The sequence below is a fragment of the Rhopalosiphum padi genome, chromosome 4 (assembly GCF_020882245.1).
Source record: "Rhopalosiphum padi isolate XX-2018 chromosome 4, ASM2088224v1, whole genome shotgun sequence".
In the NCBI taxonomy this organism is placed as follows: Eukaryota; Metazoa; Arthropoda; class Insecta; order Hemiptera; family Aphididae; genus Rhopalosiphum; species Rhopalosiphum padi.
In genome coordinates this window covers 29970915-29995160 of record NC_083600.1, presented here as the reverse complement: position 1 = coordinate 29995160, position 24246 = coordinate 29970915, and the positions used below count along the sequence as shown (strand labels likewise).

General features: G+C 27.8%; 4 protein-coding genes and 1 long non-coding RNA gene across 6 annotated transcripts; 3 read left to right on the top strand and 2 right to left on the bottom strand.

Annotated features, from left to right (window-relative positions):
• Positions 1 to 351: 351 nt before the first annotated feature.
• On the top strand, positions 352 to 1815 carry LOC132930519 (small ribosomal subunit protein mS26). The gene is made up of 3 exons (XM_060996444.1): positions 352 to 724; positions 809 to 1070; positions 1145 to 1815. The coding sequence occupies exons 1-3, from the start codon at positions 504 to 506 to the stop codon at positions 1325 to 1327; spliced, it is 666 nt and encodes a 221-aa protein (XP_060852427.1). The 5' UTR covers positions 352 to 503; the 3' UTR covers positions 1328 to 1815.
• LOC132930520 (uncharacterized) lies at positions 1642 to 7716 on the bottom strand. 2 transcript variants are annotated; one of them, XR_009662243.1, is made up of 2 exons: positions 7400 to 7716; positions 1642 to 2630 (listed from the first exon to the last, which is right to left on the bottom strand). It is a non-coding gene; the product is annotated as an uncharacterized LOC132930520 (long non-coding RNA). The 2 variants fall into 2 exon arrangements; XR_009662242.1 differs by having other exon boundaries at positions 7429 to 7716.
• Positions 7717 to 8056: 340 nt separating this feature from the next.
• Positions 8057 to 9668, top strand: LOC132929396 (MICOS complex subunit MIC10-like). Its single transcript, XM_060994728.1, has 3 exons — positions 8057 to 8307; positions 9200 to 9247; positions 9387 to 9668. The coding sequence occupies exons 1-3, from the start codon at positions 8232 to 8234 to the stop codon at positions 9482 to 9484; spliced, it is 222 nt and encodes a 73-aa protein (XP_060850711.1). The 5' UTR covers positions 8057 to 8231; the 3' UTR covers positions 9485 to 9668.
• Positions 9655 to 13527, bottom strand: LOC132929395 (aprataxin). The gene is made up of 3 exons (XM_060994727.1): positions 12854 to 13527; positions 11855 to 11988; positions 9655 to 9935 (listed from the first exon to the last, which is right to left on the bottom strand). The coding sequence occupies exons 1-3, from the start codon at positions 13105 to 13107 to the stop codon at positions 9772 to 9774; spliced, it is 552 nt and encodes a 183-aa protein (XP_060850710.1). The 5' UTR covers positions 13108 to 13527; the 3' UTR covers positions 9655 to 9771.
• Positions 13528 to 13611: 84 nt separating this feature from the next.
• LOC132929394 (BSD domain-containing protein 1-like) lies at positions 13612 to 16408 on the top strand. The gene is made up of 9 exons (XM_060994726.1): positions 13612 to 13769; positions 13843 to 14100; positions 14683 to 14794; positions 14881 to 14997; positions 15082 to 15234; positions 15304 to 15628; positions 15695 to 15805; positions 15881 to 15961; positions 16128 to 16408. The coding sequence occupies exons 2-9, from the start codon at positions 14090 to 14092 to the stop codon at positions 16184 to 16186; spliced, it is 969 nt and encodes a 322-aa protein (XP_060850709.1). The 5' UTR covers positions 13612 to 13769; positions 13843 to 14089; the 3' UTR covers positions 16187 to 16408.
• The last annotated feature ends 7838 nt before the right edge of the window (positions 16409 to 24246 follow it).

The window sequence follows — 24246 nt, the reverse complement described above, 5'->3', positions numbered from 1 at the left end:
AAACAAAAATTATATGGATTATGCTAGATAACAACTGTTATACTAGGGTTACTACGATATAATAACGTAAAAGCATTTAAATAAATTAATAATTAAAAGTTAACAATACTAATTACAAAATTAATTAATTTGTAAGATCCTTATGATTATTGTAATACCCCGACAATTAAATCCTCATGCGTCAATTGGATCCTCTTGCGTCAGTTAGTCACCGGGATCTAGCTGTCGAGGGATCTATGTGACCGTTCACGGAAAATAGAACCCACATTCTCACTATTTTCAGTTATCAAACAGACATGCGGTTGGTAATAAAATATAATCACAGAATAAATTCTGTGATATGATCACGATGTACTGATAGATATCTCAAACAGAGTTCGAATTTAATATTATATCAAAGTTTTATCGAATCGTGTTTGGTTGTTCCCGGCGTTATATCGAGTATATTATCGTCTTTTGTTACTCAGTTTTTGTTATTTAATATTTTCCCAATTTTCTAAACCATGCAAAATTTGTGCAAAGTTGAATTACTGTACGGCAAACTGTTGTGCAAGACTAAGGCCATAAACCAACAACCGGTTAGATACACTAGAAAACCTAGATGGTTGCCAAAAGCTCCGTCTAAAATGTTCCGCGTACCCATTCGACCACAGATTTCCACCGATGAGAAGAATGAACTGTTTCAACTGTTCACCAATTACAGGACTACCATGAAATCGATACAGTGAGTGTGTTCAAAGTAATTCGCTCAACTTGTACACTATACATGAAACATTTCTCAGTAATCCGTTTTACATTTCTATTTCAGGAAACAACTGGAATATGAACTGGAGACATCGTTTACAGGTCAAGAGGTGTTGCAAGAAATCGCTAATAAGGAAGAGCTCTTATGGGCAAAATGTATGGATATCAACGATAATTGGAATGCTGAAGTGGCCATAGAGAGAGAACAGAGGTTGGCAAATGAACGTGAGACTCGACGAGAAGAAATTTTAGCACAACTTATAGAAAGAGAAGAAGAAAAAAAGAAAAAACTGGAAGCGGTTGAGGAAATTATCAGATTGGAAAAGGTATATATGCACTTAGAATTCAATAATTGTAAGAATATGATTATTATACTTAAATGTATTTACTTTTTATTTAGGAAAAATCAAAAACTTATATTACAATTGACAACATAGATGAAGCTATTGAAAAAGCATTAGATAATGTGGTTGATCACAAATATGCTTTAGATTTAGCTGGTAATATTATCAAAGGTAATAGTCCACACGAACCAGCTACAGGAACAAGCACTCAAAAACTGCGAGTCCAGACAATCAACTAATATTTGTGTTCTGTTAATTTTTTAATTCACATAAACATGTACAAATACAGTATATATTTTTTTCTAATTAGAATATATCATTTAGTTGTCTAGTTGTTATTAAAATTGTTTTATAAAGTAATTTGAACAATAAGAACATGTTTCATCATAATTTTGTTTATTTTTATCAATTATTTGATATTTTATACATGTATAATTTTCATAACAATATATTATAATTTATATTTGTATATTATATTATAGTGTTTATATAGAGGGGAAAAAGGTCCTGAATTAGATCAGCTAATAGTTAAAGTGTTTGTGTGCTTAAGATATTCTGTTTTGAAAGAGTTTTAATTATTCTTTAATTATAAAGTAATAGTAAAATAATACAATAAATTGCAATGTAAATTATCAATGGTAGTGCTAAGAAAACTTACAAAATAATACATTCATGTATCGCTTTGCTCAAAATCTAAAAATTAAATAAAAATATAAACACTTGACTAGTTCTGAGTGTTTTGTTATTACTTATGTGTTATTAATAATCGAATTGGCAATTGTTAATCGAAGTCGGCTGTGCCGATTCTATGGTTAAATTGTAACAAAGATCATGGGCAACTTAAGTAGGTGAGTGTAGACACTTCGGGCTGGAAATTAAGGGCCAAAAAGAAACAAATAATAATAATAAATAAGTATATGTAATTTGCGCCACTTTTAAATAACCAAACAATTTTATAGATTAACATATTAATATATTATATTTTTAATCACTGCACAATCAAGTTCACAAAATAAAGTGAACACCTCAGTGGTAAGTTAGCCAAATACTTTTGTTATTATATAAACAGATACTATTTCAGTAATTATGTGCTTTAAGGTTGACAGAAGGAAATGTAAGTCCAACTAAAAAATGTCTAGACCAATTAGCAACATTTATTGCTGACATTATGTTAAGTCTAAGTCTTGGTCCAACATCGGTAAATTTAAAATTTTCTAATTCCCAATTTATATCAAATATTGGCATTCCTCTTAAATTGCTTAATTTTAATAGTCAAGAACAATTTATGAAATTACGTTTTAAAAAATAAATATTTTGTATTTTACAACTTACATTATTAAATATAATTATACTTGTGGCTCTATGGATTTTTTCATAGAATTGAAATATGGTTACATATTTGATATTCTGTAATCAATTATAATTAAAATTAAAATCTTGGTACATTATATTAACTAAAGTTGAATAAATCATTTTTATTTTTTGGTACGACTGCGGCTGGTACATCTCGGGCGGCTCATATGGCGCGGTTGGCTGGTACATCTAAAATAATTTATTACATTAATTAAAAAAAAAAATCCGGAAAGCATATTATATCGAGTGGTAAAGTACTAAAAAAAGTCCGGTTTATTTGTTATATATACAGTCGACATTTTTGTAAGATATATACACAAAAATATAGTAACAAAATAAATATTTATTTATTGAAATACATCAGTAATGGGTGTTTGTCTTAATATAATATCATTGAGAAATAAAATAATTTCGAAATAAAAGTTATAATTCACATTCAATCGTATGTAAATACATGTTATAGGCTACGACCACATGTTTTTTAAATTTTCGAGTACCTATAATTGATTGGCTAATTTATTGTGTTTATCTTAATTAGTCAAAATATTCAATCTTTTATCGCATATCTATTGTACTATACGATTGTATTTATAAAAATAAACTTTATGTTTGACAAAGAAACCAATTTTTATACTTTAATCAGCAGGGCTATATAATTAAATAAATATGAAATATTAATTACAAAATTGAAAATATACTATAAAACATGCATTTTTCGTATTTTTATTAAAATCAAAATAGGCAATTAATATTCATTTTATTCAATATATGCAATAATATGCATTTTAACCAAAATATGCAAAAACATGCAAAATAAAAATACTACCATCATAAGGTGATTCGTGGACATTACTGACAAAATAAATAATCAGAACTCAGAAGTCGCAAAATAAACATGCTGTTGCATATAAATCCTATAGCCCTGCTTATATTATAATCATGTAGTTAATATAATAGATTGACAATATAGATAGCTGTAGCGCCTGTAGCATAAAACAACCTGCATAGGGTCAGGAAACAAATTTTACTGTTCACATTTTTCATTAATTATTTATTATTTTTTATGGTCAAACTTACAAATGTGAAGTTAAATGTTATATCTTATATCAAACCATAAATAGTTTTTTACCTTATTGGTAACCAATTCATACAAAAGTATAATATTGTGTACATAAACATATTATTAACTTATAAATAAATATATATATATAAATAAACTGGACTTTTGTTCGCAGGACTTTTAGGTAGAATACCGTTGAGTGGATATCGTCATTACAGAGTAATCAGTAGGTAATAGATGTGTTAAATTTTAATTCAAATTTCAATGATACATCATTATATACGAAGAAAAACCGATATACTATTTGTTAATTAGTTTTAAACATGTCAAACCTTTTGTATATTACTAATTGAAAAATAAATTAATAAGATACCAGTACTGGCAGTACTTATTAATATAATGCGAAACGTTATGATACATGCAGAATCGTTTTTCGTAAAAATGTGATATAACATTAAAAATTATTAAAATATTTAATTTTAATTTAACACATATATTATTAGTATTAGTACATTACAAGGTAATTTAAAACACAGAGCCTAGTGTAATAACCAGGATTGGGAGTTTATAGCAGTTAAAATTGCATAAACATGCTATAGGTATTCGTTATAATATACTGCGGAAACGTACATTAAAAATATGCAATAAAAACAACAAATTATGCAAAAAAAAAAAGGTTATTAATTTATAATTTTATTTTTACTCAACAGATGATGATTAAACTTTTGGTATTTTAAATTTTTAAAACAAAGTTACTACACGTTTAATGGGGAGGCGAAATTAAAACGTAACACTCGAGTACGCGCGGGCACACAAGAGTGACGAGACGAATGTAGATTGTACAAAATGAATTGACTATACAATGCATTCAACGCTTGTTCGTTGATAATCGTTAAATAATCGCAGTAGAAATACTAGAAAGTAGAAATAGACAAAAAAACCAAACAAAAAATACCAGATAACATAAATTAGATTTTAGAACCAAATACCTAATACGAAATCATCGTAAATCGTAATATTATATAATACCTAAATATTATCGGCGTATTGCCGTAATTGTACAACGTCGTACAATCAGTCGCATCAGCGTAATTGGTCTATGTTTACTTAATCTATAAGTTTACAATTTACTTGACAATTTAACTGACAACAATTTTAAAACACATTTACCAAGATATAATTTCATAAAATATGACCAATTTTGATTCAATAACAGGTAAAAATGCTAAACATCTCAAAAAGTACAAAAAAAGCACTAAAATCCAAAAAATCGTAAAAAATGCAAAAATATGCAAAATAAAATTTTTAATTTAAGTTCTCCGTGTCATGAAGCACATTTTTACGTAGTTTACACTGCTATTTCTTAAGCATCTCATAAGAAAAAGAAATATACAAATGCTATAAAATCCCAACCCTGCAGGTAATAATAATACTAATAAGTAGGGCAGGGACTTAAAGGAGTTTGCATGTTTTTCAAAAATCAGATATATATTATACAATACGGTTATCTAATACAATAACGAAATAAAACTGATTTATGATTTATTTTAAAAGATTATTTTATTTATTGCTTTACTTAGAAATTAGAATATAATATCATATAATTTATATGTAATTGACTTTGGTGCCTATTGCAGTCATATTGTACTGAACTTATATAATAATATATAGAAGTTAGTTTGTTAAGTTAATTTTGGTATGATTAGTGTTGTCTAAAATGTTTTTTTCACGTATAGTTCAATCGAAATAAGTAAAATATTATAATTAAAAATAAAACACCTAAAAGTACAATACAAATAATAAACTTACTCATTAAAATCAAATTGATTGTAATTTAAATTATATACATGACAATTACTAGAGTATATTATACAATATACAATAGTTATTTTATCTTGTTTTATATCAATTTATAATACTTAAAAATGTAAAAGCTAAATTGTGTTTATAAATATATATAAGGCCGTAAGTATACTGAGGGCCTCTAAAATTATGATTTTCCTGGACTGTTTTTTCTCCCAGTCCGCCACTGTTTATATATATTTAACAAATATATATATAATAAAAATATGGTCTTAAAACATACTCCAAAAACTATAAATTATCATATGTTTACATATGTATTATAAATTGATTTTTATAAGAAAAATAAACACAAAATAATAATATGTGTTATACTATTATGATACTATTTTTTGTATTTCCTATATACTAGCCTGCATTTTTTGTCAAAAATAATAAAATTGCTGTCGCCAAGGAAATGATTAGCTTTATTGTTTATTTCTTGAGTATATAAATATGAACATTTACAAATAATGTCTCATTACCAATTTAGAAGTGTCCTGGATATCTACTAACTGCCTAATCGAATATTTTTGAATCGTCATCTTATAGTTTATTTTTTTATCTTGTATCTATTTAAAATTATATTAACGTTTTGTGGTCACAATGAACCAAATTAACTTTGCAAATTTACCTAACATCTCATCGGAGTCTAACCTGCAGCTGTCAGGAATAAACAAATTGAAATACTTGTATCGTAACGCCATTCCCATACCGAATATTACGGAAAACTCTTGCAGATTGTTCAAGGACGAGATCGTTACAGTTGTTCTATCAAATAAGTCGGATCAGCCGAAAACAGTCATGAGTAGCATAAACCTAATGAAATGTAAGTCTTTGCCGCCCAATATTACTACATCAATAGAGTCTGACGAGTTAAAACCAATGAAATTCCTACGCCGTACCGCATTTTCAATGCCAAATATATTTATTATTATGGAAACGGAAAACTCTAGCAGATTGCTGAAGGATGTTCCGGTTACAATTGGTCTGTCGAATGGGTCGGATAAGCCCAAAACAAACCTAATAAAATGTAAGTCTTTACCCAAAATTACTACATCAATAAATTCTGACGAGTTAAAACCAATGAAATGCCTACGCCGCACTGCGGTTTCAATGCCAAATTTATATACAATAGTAGCCGATGGCCAAGAGAAGCAAAGTGATTTAACTGGTGCGCAGGAGCTGACACCAGCACCGGCACCACCCATAACGGACACGACATGTCGTAAACACAACACTTTATGGCGTAGAACTAAGAAGTTTATAAGACGATTGCTATGCTGTGCTGCGCATAGTTGAAGCAGTTTCAGTCGTTGTTGAAAAACGTATAAATATTATATATATATGTTATATGTATAATAATAATGTTTATGTTTGTTTATGTTTATGTTTATATATTATTATTATAATATAATATTGTTTGATTACCTATCTTGAATAAATGTTTTTGTTAACTTATTTCATATTAGTTTTTTCTTCATATATTATTAAAAAATTACAAAATGGTATTGTAAAATTAATTTATACAATATGAAAATTATGACTGTATTTTTGGATTGTAAAAAACGCATAGAAAATCTTGTGTGGAATAACTGTCAATTTTTTTGACCAAGCAACAAAAAATGTATTCACAACATATATCAAACTATATTTATTTATGTATTTATTAAAAATAGGGTCTGGTATCTCAACAGTAATGGTTACATTACAAGTAACATTTAATAATTAAAATATTATAAAACAATTAAAAGATAAAATAAGAAAAAATGTACAATGAACTACAAAGAAAACATAAAATATGTATAGTAAAATATAGTAGGTTAATTAGAAGAGTGAGACTGTTCAGTATTGACAATTCTCATTATACTTTTGAATTTTTTAAATCATTTAATTATTATGAAATTTAAAATGTAAATGTTAAAAATTTTAATAAAATTACTTTGTATAAAGGGACAAAAAAAAAATTGTTTCTTTTTTTTGTTATTTGGAGGATATAAATCTATTGTTACTGAATTAAAGACTAATTAAATCGTTGAAAATAAAAATAACTTACGATTTCTTACTGATTGAACCACTACTCACCTAGTATAAGTCTATAGGTACATTTCATTGAAATGGACGTGATAAATTTCCGAGTCCAATATTAAATAATAATCTACAATTTACAAGATAAATATAAAAAAACATCTTTGATTTACATAATATACCTACGATTAAAAACGATTCCGAGCGGAAATGGTCTATCTAATAACATTTCTAAAGATATTTTATATTAACATTGTAAATTGTAATTCATTTTTCTATTATTAATGAGATATAGTCATATTGAGGTAAATTGAACTAATTTTTGCTAAAATCATTGCATTTAATAATTTTTGATATTATTTTACATTCACAATAAAGTCAATCTTATTATAGCCAATAGATTTTAAAGATCTAGGTAGTAGGTACTATGTAATAGTTCTGTGGTAATATACTAATATGTATGTATATTGTATATAATATTATCTACCTACCTATTTATTACCTATTATTTTAAATATCAATACTGAAGTTGCCGTCCAGTGCAGCCACAGAATAATAATTACCGTGAAGCAACTTTGACACTGCATCATCGTCGTACGTTTGATATACTGATATCAGCTGCTGATATCACGGCGCTCAGTGCTGCAATTTTAATTGCAAATTCCTTTTTCTTCACTATTTTATCATTTTTATTATTTTTTATCTTCGGGCTTCGGCTGTTATTATTGTAGGTGTAGGTCGTAGGTGCTGAGTAGCACACTAACACTTGATATCTGTATCTAATATTCGAAAATTTCGAATTCCGGATCCGACCGCTCGTGCCGGTCTATTACTATTTTCTCGACGGCACGAACGTGAAAATGAGTAAGGTTTACAAAGAAGACGAGATCAGCGTCCGAGTGGATCGGTGCCTGTATGATTCGGTGATCAAATTCGGTAAGTGAAAAATGATAAATCGACCTCTGAGAATCCGAATAAAAAGTTATAATAATTTGCCCATTTTTAACATTATAGCCTATACCATATACTCACTATCGTAAAATTCCTTTGTATAACATTTATCACTAATGAAACAACAATTCAGAAAATTTTAATTAAAAATCAAAATATGTAATTATTTATTAGATTCAGGGGGAGCTCCAAACATTTGGTTGAAGGGATGACTAAGTAAATAATATCATACTAGTATACTTTATATTACTATAGTTTATTCATACTTCACAGATCAGACAGAATTAGTGTATATCCTTAACTACACACTGTGTCGTCAGTGGTATGTTTTTTTTTTAAATTTTGTTTTAAAAATTTACAATTTTTTAGAAATACAAGTTTGTGGAAGAGGCATGGCACCTAGCCCCTTGATTAAATGTACCTGTAAATATTTACAATTATCAAGACTTAATACTTAAGTATTTGTGAGATTCAAACAGAAAATTCAATTTTGATTACTAACATTTTATTTAACTGCACTATGACGGTACTTCATAATTATTGATTTTTCACCAAACCCTATTTTGTACTTTTACAGTTAAAGCATTATATTTATCGGTATAAGTCATATGTGGGGTATACAATAGATTAATTAAATATCTTTATTCAATTTTCAGTTTTGTAATAAATTATATAAATTATAATATTCTACTCGGTCTGTTCTATTTTATACTAACTAATAAGTTATAACTTTATTAGTGATTTTAAATTTTAGATAAATAAGCTGAATCCGGAAACTAGTTCTAAATCCTCGAGTAGAAATTAATGCACAGTTAAATGCTGAATAATTAAAAACTGATAGCATTTGATTATAATAAATAGTTTTTAATCATTTTAGGTGGCGGCTTGAGTGTAGGCATTGTGGCATCCCTGTTGTTTTTCAAACGTAAGTTTAATATTAATATACAATATTTTTAATAAAATAACTTTTATAGATGTACCTTATGTCCTTATACAGCATTGAACTATTAATATTAATGATATATTAAAAGTAAACAAAGAAATTTAATTTTTTTTTTATCTAGGTAAGAAGTGGCCAATGATCATGGGCTCTGGTTTTGGATTGGGCTTAGCATATGAGAACTGTGAAAAAGACTTAAAAGAATATTTTACGAGTACATAATACATTGTATGTTATTAGAGCTTAGGCAATATCACTTTAGCCTTACTCTATAGTCAGAATCAAACAATGTGTTGTTTATACTGTTTATTTTCTTTTATGTTAATTGTATTAATGTAAGTAGTATTTCTTGTTTCAATTTTTTAACTGAGAAAATATATAAATAATAATAATGTTGGATCCAAAAGTTTGCATTTATTTATACATGTCAAAATTAAGTGGTTTACATAATAAAATTATAAATAAATAATATATACATCAATATTTAAGTACAACTTAAAAGTTAAATATCAAGTAATTTGAGGAAGATTGTGAATCAACTTCAAATGTGATTTTAATTGTTTAATATCATTGGTAAAGTAATCACATTTATTGCATTGAAGTGGTTGATGCAAAAATTTCTTATTGGGTGGCAATACTATATGTCCCATAGTTTGTAGTTCAGAAATTATTTCTGAAAGCAAATTAAAAATGAATTCAATAAAAATCTTAACCATACACTGTCACATGGGCTGAGTAGTAACCACAATTTAAGATCTTAAATTGTAGTAGTAACTAAAATATACCAAACATTGACATGATATTATAATATACAATCAGTGATTTTATAATCTATAATAACGGAATGTAATATGTATGAAAATTAAGTAATAGATTACAACTGCCCATTATACAAATATTAATATTGAAATTGGTTGACTTAAATTAAATATAAACTTTTAAAATAATATCTATCATAAAATAACTACTATAAACTATGGATAAGTGGATGTTTCATTCACATCAAAATATTGAGTTTATTGTTACCAATAAACATTAAAATAGGTAATTTGGTCTTGGAGAACTATTGGCTATTGTCTATAAGATATTTAAATTTTCATTTTTTTTTTTAATTTTACAAAAATTACCAAGATACAAATACAATTTATAAATAATTTAAAGTAACATACATGAAGTCCTGAAGTATGTCACATCTCATAAATGTATATTTAATATTTATGTCAATTCAATTATGCTTTTTAAAATAATATAAAATATTGAATTTATTTCTAAACCTATTATTTTCTTACTGTTTAATGTTACTGAAGAAATTAATGAAAAATAAAACCAGGAACCAAATGTCTTATGTTTAATAATCCACAAGGATCAAATATTCTTTCTTAATATTAAAACAGAAAACAAAATGTTTATAAATTCATTTATTTATACCTAGATTTCAAACTATTAACTAAAAAAATACAACTGATTTTTTTTTTTAATCTAATATTTCCCAATCAAGAATTTAATGAAAATTATTATGTATAAAGCTAAGATTGGTGGTTTATTAAAGTTGAAAATATTACCTTGTTTAGTTTAAGCAATCTATTAATCCATATGAAAATAATAAAATCAGTGCCGATACTACTTGTTTAAGGGCTTGTCTGCAAGAGTATAACAGGGGGTCTTTAACCAACTACCACTAAGTCATTATAATTTATAAATTAACTGCTATACATATATCATATACAATACTGAATATTTAGTATTAAAAAGTGGGAAAAGTAACCAAAGTATTTTAAAAAGGTGACTTATTTTTTTTATTTGGGAATAAAGTAATCACGCATATTTTTAAGTTATATTAAACTCTAAGAGAATCCTTAATTCACTAAATAAATAATAGGAAACTAAAATATTTTTTACACAAGTGTAAGAAAATTTACTTATCACTCTTAGTGGAGGAAGTATTAACACCACAAACATTTGTTTAATTATGAGGTTAATAAAAATAAAATAACATTTCCTATAAAAATAATATCTTAATTTAAAATTGTTTGTTCTAACATAAGTAATTATAAAGTAAATCTATTTGGTTTTTTTTTCTGTGATTACATTATGATAATAATATGCAATTAGATATTACAAAGAGTTTATTCTTAACAGATTAATTTATAAAACAATGGATAGTAGTAACAGTAACCATAATATTGAAAATAATTGAGGTTTATGGTTAAAAATGTATAATTATAATACAATTTTATTATTTGAATACTTTTGCTTCTTAGAAATTCAGCTGTCAACAATGATTATTTTGGGTAATAATATTCCTTTCTCAGATTAATAAAGCCACAAAAATTGAATAATAGATATCTTAAAGTGAGCTATAAATATTAAGAATGAGGAGGCCAATATGCGATGTACACCTCGAACATCCAGTAATTGTTGCACTGAATTAAATTATTAATGTAGATAATTTCATTTTTTTTTTTTTAATATATTTGATTAACATTTTGATGATTGTAACAATATAAGTTACAAAATAATATGTACAATCATAAAATATTATATTTAAGAACAGGACTAAACATTAGTAGTTAATGTTTTGTTTATATTTACTGTGAGTAGGTATGAAGAATTCTGTATTAAATGAATTCCACTGGTGATTCTGTTTCATATCTCTGCCACAAAAATCTTTACTCAACACATGCAAATGTAATCTGTTCATAGATGTAAAAGCATGGTATCCAACTCTATAACATTTAAAACAAAACTAACATTATATAATATTATAGACTAGCCTACGGATAATTGAAATCTAATATAAGAGGTCAATTTGAACATTGAAAATTTTATTTTATTGACACAATATATTGTATAACAATAGAACATTTCCTTCCAAAAAAGATTTAGATAACAAAAATTAGAAAAAAAAAAAAATATTTAATTATAATTTAATATTAATTAAAAATAATACTTTTTAATAGGTAATAAAAATAATTTAACTTCTAAGATTGTCAATTTCTCAAATTGTAGCTCAATATCATTCTACAGACCTGGATTTGTGAAATGTTTTAATTATTTATACTTAAATACTCAATCAATGATAGTAAATAGTTACCAATCAACGAAGAGGTTATTGATTTGGGTATCAAATTTAATAGTCAGGTGATGAAACTCCCATTTAAAAACATTTCAGTTTTTCAGAAGAAAATGTAAGATATTCAATGGGAGTATATAAATATAGATATATATGTAAAATAACAACTTATTGAAATAGTATAACAATTAACTGTTTTTTACCAAATAGATACTGAGTAAGTATTGGCTCAATAGGAAGGCACAAATGTGGGTATAATTTTTAAAATTATTATTATTTTAATATTTACCTAACCTTATGTAAAATATTTTATAATTCCATATAATGTAGGTTTAAAAGGTATATCATAAAAGATAAAAATGATCTGTATTTTGTTTGACATCATTAAATAATAAGAACCAAGTTCTAATGTACAAAAGAAATAAAAATATCTAATTGACTGTTGTTATTTAATGACTATCAAATCAAATTTTCCCAAGTTTTTGAATTTTATATCACCTGAGTAGTCAGATTCTTACTGTAAATCTTGTGCCACCAGTCCAGTCCTAAACATCACATATTCCAGGCCTTTGAATTCCATGTAAATGAGTTTAGGTATGTGGTCCTTTTTGAGCGATCGAACGTCCATCAAGTCTTCCTTGGGCATAACTAAATAGTGATATTTAGACTTTGGGAACTGGTCAGCAATGATCACGACGAAATCGTCAGAATAGAGCACGTTCGACGGGTCGTTCATGGCCAGAATCAGATTGTTCCGAGCTTCATTAGTCATAACGTAGAAAAAGAATTCAACACAAAGTGCATAAACGTGAATGGACGTTTGCAATAAACGTAAACGACGCCCTCCGTCGCGGCACGCGGTGGACGACAATGAGGATTTTAACCACCGACCAACCTATGGATTTGCTTCAAATGACGTACTAGTTACCGAAGGCCTGTTAAACTTTTTTTGTTAAAATTCGTTGGTCGTCGTTACCCTCAACTCAACCACCACAGTCTGTACTCTGTCCATACACCCGTGAACGGAACACACAGGAAAAAGGTTAATATTGTCATATTGTCGGGTGAGTATTATAATATTATAATACTACTTGCCATTGCCATGTGTTGGACGTCGGTTTGATTAACGTCGTAACGACTAACGGTGGCTATCGCCTATCAGCTGAGTGGACCGACTGGTGGCGACGAGAACGTGTGACGGTTACCGCGAACACGGTAATAATAACGTTATCATTAAGCAAGTTCGACTAGTGATAACGTATTTTATTCTGCGTAGATTGTGTAAAGGGGACTGGGCGATTACTGTCTAGTGTCTACTGCATCAACAACTGCAATAGTATAGTCCATAGACAATAATAGTCTATACCTACTTCTATAGCAAGTCACAAGACTAAGACTACTGTCGCTGTTGCCTGCTTTCCGTTTGTCGTTTGGGTCTGTGGAAGCGTCATTACTGATTATATTTTCGATACGATCGTTCTCAATTGTCTTTTGACTTACTGTATAGGCGCTGAAAAATATTTTCCAAGTATAACCGCTGCCAACGCGGTCTACTATATCGTGTCACCAAGATTGATTAGACTCTGCAGCTATTTCGCGCTGTAGCGCATTTCGCCGAAAGATGCCGTATGGCCGTCTTGTGATTTAGCTTCAGCTCGAACATATATCTGCGTCTACCCACTTCTAGGTGCCAAGCAGTTGGATATACTGTTCCTTAGGCACCTTTTGTGGAAGACAAGTTCGACAGCGACGCCATGGCTGACAAGTGAGTAACCAGTCATGATTTTTAGGTCTTAGTAGATACGTTTACTTTTCTGTTGTACGTTGTCAGCAGAATGCAGATACGTTAAAAAAAAACTTGCACAGAACTATTGATATGAAAAACAAAGTGCATCAATTTTTGAAGGATATTATAATGGTTATGTATAATGCAAGCCCCTATGCTTATAAATTATAATAGTAAATACATATTAAAGTAGATGTTGAAAATGTATTGAAAGAATACCATTCTTGTAGGATAAAATCAAATATATTATGATATTTATGAAAACACCATAGAAATATTACCATAATACCTTAAGTTAATAACTATAGCATTAAATAATGAGTAAATTGAATTTAAACTCATTTTCAGACTAAGATTTCCAACCTTATTATGTTTTATTATTGGGTAAAAATTTGTTAAATTTTATAATTTCCTATTTTGAAATAACTATTTTTAATGATTAAGTATAAACCTTCAATGAAAACCTATTTGTAACTTAATTACATCTAATACTTTATATTTTATATAATATATTATTATATAGAAACATAGTTTAATTATTATTGCTATTATTCATTATAGACAACCTGATGATGTTGAAAATGTCAATGAAGAAGCTGTAGTATGTTCAGAGTCAAAGGGAAATGAAGGTGGTGGATGGTGGGATTCATTATACTCTGCAGCCAAGTCTAAAGTACATTTTGATATTTCTATTATTATTTAATGATTCCATCTATAAGTAAATATATTTTTATTTTATAAAATAATTATCCATTTTAGTCTGCTGAAGTGTTGGAATCGGTTAAACGTGATCTTGGTGAGCTAACAACAATAGTCACTACTGAAACCAGCAATATTGTTTTAAACACTACCAATGTCGTTAAAGAAACATTACAAGTATGCCCATTTATTATATGCATAATGATTTAAACTTAGTTTAAACTAGTATTTGTTATATTTTTATAAGCATATGTTTTTTAGTTGGAAAATCCAGAATCTACTGCCAACACTATGAAGAAATCAGTAAGTTCATTTCTGGATCAAATGTCGAGTGCATTAAACCCTTTGCCTGATGACGAAGATGAAGCAATAATGATTGTTGGCTCAGACACAGTTACTTTGTCTAGGCTACAAGTAATTAGTATAATTTGTGTATATTTCAATTTTATGTCATCTATAATATCCTATTTTGGTAATTTCTAGGCACAAATATATACTTTGGCCAATGATCCAAATACATTTGTAATGGAAATTGATGACCAACTTGATAAAAGATATAAAGCTTGGTTGGATTGGGTTAAAAGTGGTGATAGTAGTTTATTATCTAATGATAAACTAAACAAGATATTAAATGAATGCACTCCATTACGTGAAAACTATCAGAAACTTGTGCCAGGTTCCGTTTCTCATGCTGACTTTTGGTATCGATTTTTGTTTCGAAAGGCATTGTTAGAAGATGAAGATGCTAAACAGCAGAGGCGATCAGAAAAAGAAAATCAAGAAGCCGAAAGAATAGATTTCAATAAAGGTAGGTTATTTATTTATACCATATCTTGTGGAGATTATGTTTACAATGGTAAATTTAAATTTACAGAGTTAACTCCGTTGTCTGATATAGAGTTGTCTGAAAAAGAACAAGAGGAAATATTATCATCATATGATCAGGAACGAAGAGTATCATCAAAGTCCAACAGTCCTACAGAAGGTATAGTATTAATAAAGTATTTGCAATGATTTTTATATCAAAGTAGTAATTATATTTTCTTATTAAATTTTACAGACATTAAGAAGGATTCAAAATCAAAACAGGAAGATATTCCATCAAATGCTTCTTCAGTTACCACTTCGAGTTTGGACAAAGGTAATTGTTGAATAAAAAGATATTACTATAGTTTTTAGGTGAACAACTATCAAATATCACATATTTTCAAATATAAGACAGACTAAAATACTAAATAAGACTTTGGGATTAAAGCAGTTTTTTAGTAATATTAAGCTAATTTATTTTTGTTTTGTTTTTTGTTCAGACGAATGGGTCAAGGATTTTGATATAGAAGACATTGAACCGCCTACCACTACCAAGTGAATTGAATTTCCACCAATTTAATTCTAATAATGTTTAGTTTTTTTCACGCCTGTCTTTGTTGACTAGTGGGATATACATTTTGATCATAATATAATAAACATTATTTTTTTTTACATATATTTCTATTTATAAATATTATTATATTTTTAAGTTATTTTTATTGTTAACACATTTTTGTTTTGTGTCAAAAATAAAAAAGAACACTATCGATGTTGTATAATATATTGCTCATTAACATTATTTTTTTGACCTTGTAGTTACACAATGAACATAAAAAAAAATTGATAACATGAAAAAAAGACACTGTGAATTGATAACAAATTGGGATATGAAAAAATAATACCATAATATTTTATTTATAAAATAAACTATAACAATTCAATTATATAAATATTATTTTACAAAAGAAAGGGAAAGATAATGTGAACATAACATAATATTGTTTTAAGAAAAACTTAACAAAATTAAAATATTTAATTATTTATGGAATAAATCTATTGTCTATGTAATGTATTTAATAAAATATATAATTCCAATATGATAAGTTAGATCTCTGTACCCAGTGATGAAATGTAGGTACTAGGTAGTATAAAAATTATCTAATTAAACAGCAAAGTTGGGGCAAAATTATTTTTATTTTTAAGAATAATTTAATATTATTTGATGAACAAGTTTGCAATGATTAGACAGTTCCCATTATTTATTACTTTCCAACTATGATTTATTTTTTATAATTTTATGAAATGATAAATTCTTATGAGTTATAAACATTCTAAGTTTGATAATTTTCAAATTTGTTTTATTCTTTGTAAATAATAAATTAGTTACCTGTAAAAATATTTATTTTTTGAACAGTAAGCCATATAGTAGCATACATAAGATTTTTTAGGATTTAGAGTATTTTGTGTATAATAATTTTCTCAAAATGTCATACTATACTACTATAGTAACTAGATTAAAGAGAAATTGTCTATAGTTTTCACGAAAGAAAAATATTTCAGAAAGTACTTTTAACCCTCCCCTTCCATGTGTGCTATTGTAAGCTATATAAACATATAGCTTTATTCGATGTAGCTGGTATTCATATTAATTTATATTCCGCTATCATTATTTATGATTTTGAGAAAAGCAATGAATGTATAATGTATTAAATTTACAACTAATAATTATTATGCTGTCTGTCTCACCATTAGATTAGGTACTTTTCTTAAAAATATTATCATATTAATAATAAATAAATACCTACTAATATATAACCATTGCAATTATTATCTATTATTTAAAAATCTACTTTTCATTTTTTAGACATAATTTTTATGACTTCATTTGGCATAATTTTGATATTCTAATAAATGTTAAATATCAATAAGGTCAACTTAATTTAGACAGTTCTTACACTGAATCAATGTGATTGACTAATGACTATTATTGATATTTGATATTAGTCATCAAAACATTTGAATGGCAAACTACTAAGAAAAAATGTATTTTCTGTATTAAAAAATAACCATCTATTGGTAAATATTTTCTAGAAATACAAAAATTCATAAAAAAAATAATTTTAAGGGAATTTAAATCTCTCATACATCCCGCCTTAAATACCATATCAAAGATTGATTATTTTTTTTTAAATTTAAGAATCATCATCCGTCAATCCGCCATTATTAAAAATAAAAATCACTTGTAAGTTAAGTTTATATACTTTATTTTAGCTACCTTGCTACCTATGACTAAATATTATGAATTCAATGCAAACTTAAGGATCTCAGGGTTCCAAAACAACTTCTAAAGAAGGGGCCTTTTAAAAATATATTAATAAAAACTGCTTTTAATTTGCTTTTAAAAATTTATAAAATATGGTTCTAATACACATTATCACTTTATACATCCATAACAATATAACATAATATTAATTTCCAAATTACTAATTTCCTCATAATAATATTTTTATAACTCACTTATAAGCCTATTTTTATTTAAGCCTTAAAATAAATAAATAAATAATATATTCTATACACAAAATATTTATTCATGTTGATCTCTTTTGTGTGACATTTTTTTTTTTTTTTTTTGGTACTTGGCCGGGGGCCTGAGCCTCTGGAAGGTAAGGGTCCCTAAGTATCTACCTAGTTTACTTAAAAAGAAAGTGCGGCACTGGATGAGTTATTATTAATATTTATTATGGACGGCAGCGTAATATTTAAAAGGCATTGGGTAATAATGTAATGACTAATGACTAATGAGTAAGATGAATCAGTGGCAATTAAGCAATCTTGAACAAAATGATGAATTTACATCCACATAGTTGTATAATATATTTTAGATTCTAAACAAAAAAATGAACGTATTATTTTTTGTTTTTTTTTTAAATAGTTTTTACCTCAGTGTGAGGAGCTTTTCATTCTTTTCATTTATACATTTAATTGTAATAATAAGGATTTTTACTTAATTGCAAACAATCGTTCTTGTAATAATTCACCTGATCTACCGAAAAAATGAACACACATTATTCGTGTAGTGAAATAGCCTATCTATAACGCCGCGTGGTTATGATTTTCAGCTTTCAATTATTACTACAGTTAAAATACAGGACTTAATATTTTATTGCCGTTGATTACACTTGCTTTTCATTGTCTAAAAGCTTAGGTATATAAATTTATAGTCCCTGATATAAACTAAAAATTAATAACAGCTTATATGATTATAATTATGTGAAATAATATTATAATTTATAACATTTGTTTTTTTTTTTTAGAGAAAATTAGCTTAACTTACAATATTACTGTGATAGCAATTTTAATTTATACCAGAATATCCTTAGTATCCTATCCAATCTTCCTTCAGAATCATTTTGCATCGTTTACAATGGCTTATCAAAGAATCTAAATTAAACACATAGGTAAATTAAAGTGACCTACTTTATGTTAAGGTGCTTGACAGTCGAAACCTACTGTGGATATAGCAGGATATAGGATTTTCATGAATTTGCTGCCTTTTTACAAAAAGAAAAAAATAGTTTAGCAGAAACGATTAATACAAATATTATATTCATACATTATAAATATAACCAATAAAAAATATTTTTGTTTAGGTATTGGTAAATTATAGTTCAACTAGCTGTTCAAGAATTTAGAAATGAATAAAGTTAGACAGTATACACCTATGTTCTATATGTTAGTTTTTTAATTAATACTTAATTGTAATATTGTTAATATTAAGTGCACGTACACAATAATGCATTAAAAAATTTATAAACAGAACATAACTTAATCGATCATGAAAATTAATCATGCCATCTAATATCAAATAAAATTATTAACAAAATATAAAATAATTTTTGATGCATAACAAATAAGTAGTAAAACGTTATTAAAATACAAAATATTTTTCTGCAGTATAAAAAGCAGAATTAAGGAATGTCATACACAGGCACACAGCCAAAGTGTATATTATTATAGTTATCTACTACTAAAAATATCTTTCACTGTTCAATTAAATTGTATAACATTAGCGTTGATTATATATACTATAACATTAAGTATAGTATGTACCGGTCTAAATTGATTTTAACAAGTATTACTTTATACCACTGTAATCCGCGTAAAAACGTATCCGGATATGGCTATATTAATAGCGATAAACAAATATTATATAATATTTACAATGTACATTGTATAAACGCTTTTGTATACTGTATATATATGTACTATAATCATATACATATTTTGTGGCCAATGGTCATCACTTCATTATACATTTTCGTGGACGGCCCAAATTGAAGAATATCACAAACGCATTTAATCTGTGTGTGTCACGGCCGTGTCAGTAGTTACGACGACTAAATGATACACGAAGATACACTAGCTGCACAAGCACAACAATATTGTATTTTTATACCAATTAAATATGTTATGGGCAATGTGAACCGCGGATACAAGCAAATAATTGTTTGTTTAATATTTCTTATTAAAATGTATACAGAACGAAACACGTACCGAATAATTCAATTTCACTGTGAGAAGCAGCACGCTCCTTTTCTAATTTATGATGATAGCAAATAGGGATATGATATTATGATTGATGGACTTGTACACAGTTATGAAAAACAAATAATGAAATAAATGCAAGTGTAGCAAAGTAGATAGATTTCGTAATTCCAAGTGTCGTTCTAGTAATTCTTGTGTAAATAAATAAGTTATAGGTAATACAATAATATAATTTATAATAAATATAAAATAATATAGTATTAGTTAACTTGTTTTTGTTATTTTATCAATTGTACCTACATAATATTCGAATACTATTCCTATTAATATTATTTAATCATTACTTATTAATAATAATATATTTAATAAGAAGTATCACACAACAAATTATTTATTTAAAATGGCGTTCCACATTGCCAGAGCAGGACAATTATGCGACCGTGCCATATACAATTTATACACTTGTGAGTATAAATATAAATAATATATTAATGCATAAAATGTTCGAGTCGAACAAAATGTAAAATAAATAATAATGCATTTTAACTAATTAGTCGTAGGTTTTGTAGGAGTATATATTATTATAAGTCGTTTGAGTTACCATTAAAAATATAATGCAAATAAAGTACGGGTATCTATTGTTGATTAATAAATTAGAATCACCGAGCTACGCACAAGAATTTGTTTATGGCATAAATTATAATTGGGCCGTTGCAGGAGTCACGTTAACGGTCGAAATAATTATTTTATTAGGCGGGCATTCGCGTTATATTGGTTAAATATAATATGAACCGTCATACGCCCTATTGAAAACATTGAATGTAAATCGAAACTCGAGTGAGCGAAAATGCAAAAGTACGCGCACGAACAAATCGGGATTAGATCGACAAGACTGAAGACACTGACAGAAAATATACAAATACCATCATCGAGTGTGTTTGTGTGTAACGGTTGACGATAAATATATGCAGATGTCCCGTTTTCTGCTCAATATAATGGACACGACAGCGTGATGGACAATTATAATATAATCATAATAAATATTATAATAATATATATTGTAGTTATAATAATATATATTGTAATTATAATAATATTAATTATTATATTATTATAATACAAAATCACTCATTTATGACGGTAATAATTATTACACAAAATATAATTGTACAGTCGCGGCGGTATTGTCGACAAATTATAATCGGCTAGAAATAAACAAATATTTGCTGTGAAAAAAAAATCACTCGTTTTCACCGCGTGGACCTTCGCACAAATGATACGCACACTATATAGCAATATACGCCAATATACACCAACTTTATTACACATGCATAATTTTTGTGCGATACGATTATGACAATCGATTTGTAAACACTGTCGATCAATATTGTACACGAACGCTGTTGTATGTTATGGACAGGTAATTTCCTAGTACTGAATATTCAGCCACTACGCTTTTAATTCAATTGAAATTCCGAAGTCGTTTCATCGGGTTTAAATAATATGTAACTTTACGAACTATAATTTACAACTTAAATAAGTATATGTTTTTACTGTAAAATCAAAACTCAATTTATACGTCCATATTTAGTATAATATTAATGTGTTCTTACGTGCGGTAGTGCTGAAATATTCAAAATGTATCTGTCCGGACCGTGAGTTGTGTATAGCCACAGAATGATGTAGTGCCGTTTCGCTGACAATGATGAAAATAAGAATGTTGGTTGTCGAAAATCATTAAACCAGTTGTTGATGCCTGATGGTCAATGGTTTGTATGCAATGTACGAGTTTCGCGATGGGCTGCAGGAGTATAAATGTCTAACAGTTATGAGGAGTGCCTATACCCTAGAAATGGATATCCGGCCACGGCGTTCATACTATGAACTTCGTAGTCACATCGACAGACTTACAACTATCGCAACGATGGCCAAATTCGAGGCGGAAAAGAGACGTCGAGTAGATAGCCGTCACAATATATCTGTGGACATTGTGTGTGACGGCTGCACCGGCACAAGGCTCACATGGTTTCACGGCGGTGGCGCGTCAGCCAATGACCCTGCATTACGTTTCGTGGTCCGCGAGAGGCTTGTGGCCGAGGTACAATTTTTATCGTTCAATGTTGATAAGATGGATTTGGATAAATCAACGAACGAACCTACTAGTTAAAACAAAACGGCATTATATCTCATATAGGTCACAAATAATATATATTACACGTCTGTCGGTTCTATGGCTATACATACTTTTTAACATACAACAATTAAATTATACTATGATAAGTTTTGGATTTTTTTAAATAAAGCTTGTTGTTTAATTATTATTTGTATTTTTTTTTTATCTAATGTTATGTCTTATTTATAAATAATAGGTAATACCACTAATACCTATACTGCCACTGCGTATACAAAAGCTCATGTTTTTATAATGATTCACGTCTGTCATCGACGTATATATAGAAGCTAAGTGTATTATATACTATACTTAAAACTATATAAAAAGTATGCAGTACTGCAATCGCAGTAAAAAAATCATAATAAAATATTTATTAATATTTTTATATTATATTATTATATACATATCCGATTGAATGATTAGTTCATGTAAAATAATAAAAAATCCACGGGCCTGCTATGTAATAAACGTGTAACAACGTCGAAGTAGTCTCGTATAAAAATGTACACATCTCGTTGTAAACTTAAATTATTGAAAAAACATTTCTTCCAATAGATTATGTTACAATGTTACATTTATGTAAAATTATAAATTATAATTTAATAATGTATCATAACAGCAATACTAACTACTAACTCTAATCGAAAAAGCCCTGAAAATCATTTGTCTATGTTAATATGCACTTGTAAGACGAAAGCAATCATTGTTGCTTATAATTATTGCGAATAATTGCGGCCCCGACATAAAACACGTATAATAGTATAAATTCATTACCATTTGTTATAAATATACTAATATGTATATATAAACTTGGGGTTGGTGACTTGAGGCATAATCTCTAAATAAAGTACGATTTGCCGGCCATGTTTATGAAATATAAATATTTAAATAAAGTAAATAAAATATGTTAGGTATCAAATTAATAATAATAATAATATAGTATATAACATAATAAAATAATATTTCAAATTTTCGTATAAATAATATTTTTTTCTCAGGTTTTTTAAATTGTAGAATATAATATAATAATAAAATTATGGTAACAAAAATAAAAGTATTTGAATAAATAATATTGTTCTCTTTTTTCGATAATTATTTTACTGTGGCGCGAATTTTTCGGCTGCGCAGTGCGCACGACAAAGAAAATATAACGTAATGTTTGTACCTGTGTCCGGTGTCGTATTATAATACCATGTGTGGACGCGTCATATACGCATACCTACGTTTGAGGCTCATCGCATATTTGGGGTCGCGTGATACGAATCACGACGGTACGGCGGAGATAGCGTTAACATGGCGCATTGGCGTGACAGATTACAGCTGAGAACCGATTGTAGGTACGTGAGCGGACGCAACGAGGCTCACGTGTCGCAATGACGGCGATGGTGACTTCTTGGCGTGACGATGACGGTACGGGTGAGTTGAACGGTATAAAGTCAGCTGCGGTGACGCCAACTCAGCACGCAGTTTCCGGATACGACGATGCAAGTGTGTGCGAGGCATCTGCGGCGACCGGACATAGACATTATGACCGACGGATGGACGACTACAGTGCGATGTTATAAATTATCGAACACACAATGTCATATGAACAAGAGTAAATTATCTATTCTCGCGTATATTAACGAATTAGATATTAATTATTATTATTTTAATTCATAGCTAATAATAATTTATTTACTCCAGGCAATATACGCATGATCGGAAGAGTGTGCGCTATATCCTTGTTTATGTGTCCCGCTTATTTCTGATTTAATAAATTATTTGTTTTTATAATTTTATAATAGTGTTGTATGTTTGTGTGTGTATTTTTATTTTATTACGATTATTGAGCCACAAGAACTATAATACGCTTCTTATTATTTGCATTATATTTATTTATAAATGTTTTATACGTATTA